The sequence below is a fragment of the Manihot esculenta genome, chromosome 10 (genome assembly GCF_001659605.2).
Source record: "Manihot esculenta cultivar AM560-2 chromosome 10, M.esculenta_v8, whole genome shotgun sequence".
In the NCBI taxonomy this organism is placed as follows: Eukaryota; Viridiplantae; Streptophyta; class Magnoliopsida; order Malpighiales; family Euphorbiaceae; genus Manihot; species Manihot esculenta.
Window position 1 is genome coordinate 4,081,791 of NC_035170.2, and position 3,143 is coordinate 4,084,933.

At 41.0% G+C, this 3,143-nt stretch overlaps 1 protein-coding gene across 1 annotated transcript; it reads left to right on the forward strand.

Moving 5' to 3' along the window:
- The first annotated feature begins 684 nt into the window (after positions 1-684).
- LOC122724918 lies at positions 685-2,769 on the forward strand. The gene is made up of 3 exons (XM_043961147.1): positions 685-1,240; positions 1,865-1,973; positions 2,262-2,769. The coding sequence occupies exons 1-3, from the start codon at positions 685-687 to the stop codon at positions 2,767-2,769; spliced, it is 1,173 nt and encodes a 390-aa protein (XP_043817082.1).
- Positions 2,770-3,143: the final 374 nt, after the last annotated feature.

Below are 3,143 nucleotides of genomic sequence, written 5' to 3' on the forward strand. Positions count from 1 at the left end.
AAAGTTCACTTAGTTGCTTGGGATATTTTAAAACGTCCTAGAGATCATGGAGGCTTGGGGATTCGTAACTTTTCTACTATGAATAAAGCTCTTTTGGGAAAATTGGCTTGGCGGGCTATGGAGAATGATGATTGCCTTTGGACTAAGTGTTTCATTAAAAAATACTTACAGGGCAGATCCAAATGGACCCCTAATGCTGCAGCTTCCTCATCTCATATTTGGAAAGCTTTTTGTAAAGGTTATAGGAGTATTAAGGATGGTCTTATGGTGGATGTTAGAAATGGATCCTCTACGAATTTTTGGTTCGATTCCTGGCTTTCCATAGGGCCTCTTGCCCAATTTGCTTTGATTCCCATTGATGACTCGATGGCTACTGTAAGTGTACGGCATTTTTGGTCTCCATTAACGGGTTGGAATTGGGATGTTTTGAAAGATTTACTTCCGGATAATATTTTGCAATTTATTCAGCCAGTTTGCCTTTCTAATGTTACTGCAAATACTGACTCCTTGTCATGGAAGTGGAGTTCTAAGGGTAATTTTACCATTCGCTCAGCTTATAATACTCTCTATGGAATCAATAGTGGTCATTGAAGTCCTCTATGGAAGATGATTTGGACAATTAAAGTCCCTCAAAGAGTATCTATGTTTCTTTGGCAGGTTGCCCACAAGAAGATTATGACAAATATGGAAAGAATTAGAAGGGGTTTCACCCCACAAGGTATTTGTCCTATATGTAATCTTGGCCAGGAGGATATTTTCCACTTACTTAGGGACTATAGAGATGCGCATAATTTTTGGATTAGTATTGATGCCTCTAGTTTCTATCCCCATTTTTTCACCGTTGTCGACTCTACTGAATGGATTTTTGCTAATTTAAAGTCTAACTACACCCAAATTGATTTACAACAATGGACAATTATTTTTCCTTTAGGAATTTGGTACTTATGGAAAAGAAGAAATAAGGTGATCTTTGAGAGTCCTGCGCAGAACCCGCCTATGTCCAAGCATTTTATTTTACAGCAGGCTCTTGAGAATACTGAAGCTTGGAAACGTGCTTCAGGAGTGGGCCATACTATTTCTAGATCGTCCACCACCTTTATTTTTTGGTCCCCTCCTGCTATGGGATGGATTGCTATAAATACAGATGGTGCAGCTAAGGGTTGTCCAGGACTTGCGGGTTGTGCTGGGGTTTTTAGAGATAGTAATGGTGATTGGATTCTTGGCTATCAATCTGCCTTGGGTACTTGTACAACAATTGAAGCTGAGCTTTGGAGCATTCTTTTGGGCCTTCGAACAGCGTGGGATAGAGGATGAAAATTTGTGCAGGTTCAAACTGATTCACAGGTGGCCGTGCAATTAATTGAGAAAAGCTTAGATGGAGCAGGCCGGGTTAGGAATCTAGTTTCTGAGATTACGACTTTGGTGGGTTATGCATGGAAAGTTTATTTCAAAAACATCTTTCGCGAGGTTAACTCTGTGACGGATTGCTTAGCGAAATTGTCAGTTGGAGGCCCTCTTGGGATGCAAATTTTGGAAACGCCTTCTATGGAGTCTCGGTACTATTTGCAAGCTGATGCTGTTGGAGTTATATGGCCTCCTGGCTTTGCTTAAGGGCTTAATACCCTCCTTACTATGTAAAAAAAAAATAAAAAATAAGTTGTTTTTTTAAATATATTTTATCACATGTAATTTATTTTTGTAAAACAAATGAAAACTAATCGCTATTTTTTGTGCATATCTTTATAAAGAGTCAAGGGATAATCCAATAACATCCGATTTCTCAAGTTCCTATATGACGAGTGCGACTTCTCTCTTGTCTTTTGCTAAGTCTCAACTTTTCTTTTTGTTAATTTCTCAAACATAGCTGGTTCATCTCCTGAATCAACTTTTATAGATGAGTTTTACGCAAACCTTAACCTTGAAGAACAGCGTGGGAGGGTGGAATTCATGGAATATGACAGGAAGACCCCAAGGTTGGGACACCAATATATGTTGTGGGCAGGCTGGCCACAGAGAAACCAATCAATTTCTTGGTTTTTAAACAAACAATGGTAGCTGTGTGGTGCCCAGTGAAAGGAATGCTAGCCAAAGACTCAGAGAATAATACTTTTGTTCTGCAGTTTTTCCATTCTCTAGATTGTGATAGGGTCTTGAATGGAGACCTCTGGAATTTTTCACAGAACCTGATTATCCTACGAAATGTCCCTGAAGGAGTCAATCCTTGACAAGTTGAATTAACCGCCATGGATTTTTGGGTGCAGCTGCATAACTACCCATCTGGATGTCTATCAGAGAGAGCGTTTCATGATGTGGCTAATTTCATTGGGAGGTATGTTGAGGCTGAACCAAAGATTCTATCTGTTACATGACTATATGCGAATCAAGGTTACTATTGATATCACCAAACCTTTGAAGCGTCGCCTTCAGATGAAGCACCCAAAGGGAGATTGGGGGTGGGTGGATTTTAAGTATGAACGGCTCTCAAACCTTTGTTTCTTTTGTGGACTGATTGGACACTTTGATCGATTTTGCTCAAAGTTACTGGATCACCCCCAAATCCCTAGTGACCAATTTGCTTATGGCTCTTGGCTTAGGGCGGATAACTGTCGATCCTCCAATGTCGGCGAGAAATGGTTGTTATCAGAGGCGGAGGTGCTAAGTGGAGGCCGCAGTGGGGGTGCTACTCGATCAAATTCAAATTGCGCTCAATCAGCGGGATTGCAATCTGATTCAGTTTTTGAATCCCCTAATTTTGTGCAAGGGCAATGATTGCGTCAGAAGCAAGGGTAGGTCACAGATAAGGCAGTTACTATAAATGAGGCGGTAAATCTGGAATAGGATATAGGCCTTATAGTTGAGGAGAATAAGGGCGTAGGGTGTTAAACTTGGGTAAGGAAGTGCTGGTTGAGGTGGATGGGTCAGATAACCAATTAAGAGATGTGGCAAATCCAAAAAACGCCATGCAGGTGGGTCCTGGGTCCCAAGCCCGCCCAGCCCAATGAATACGTTATATTAGAATTGTCGAGGGCTTGGGAACCCACCAAAAATTCGAGAATTAAGAGACCTTATGTCTACAAAGCAGCCCAACTTGGTTTCTTAATGGAAATCGAAGTCCAGTGGAATAAGGTGGATCAGGTTCAACG

Bases quoted from the DNA above. Each gene is read 5' to 3' on its own strand.
- LOC122724918 (XM_043961147.1), top strand. From the start codon at position 685: ATGGAAAGAATTAGAAGGGGTTTCACCCCACAAGGTATTTGTCCTATA. The intron at 1,241-1,864 runs GTACTTGTACAA...TCTCAAACATAG, and splicing joins TGGCTATCAATCTGCCTTGG to CTGGTTCATCTCCTGAATCA. The intron at 1,974-2,261 runs GTTGGGACACCA...TTTTGGGTGCAG, and splicing joins TATGACAGGAAGACCCCAAG to CTGCATAACTACCCATCTGG.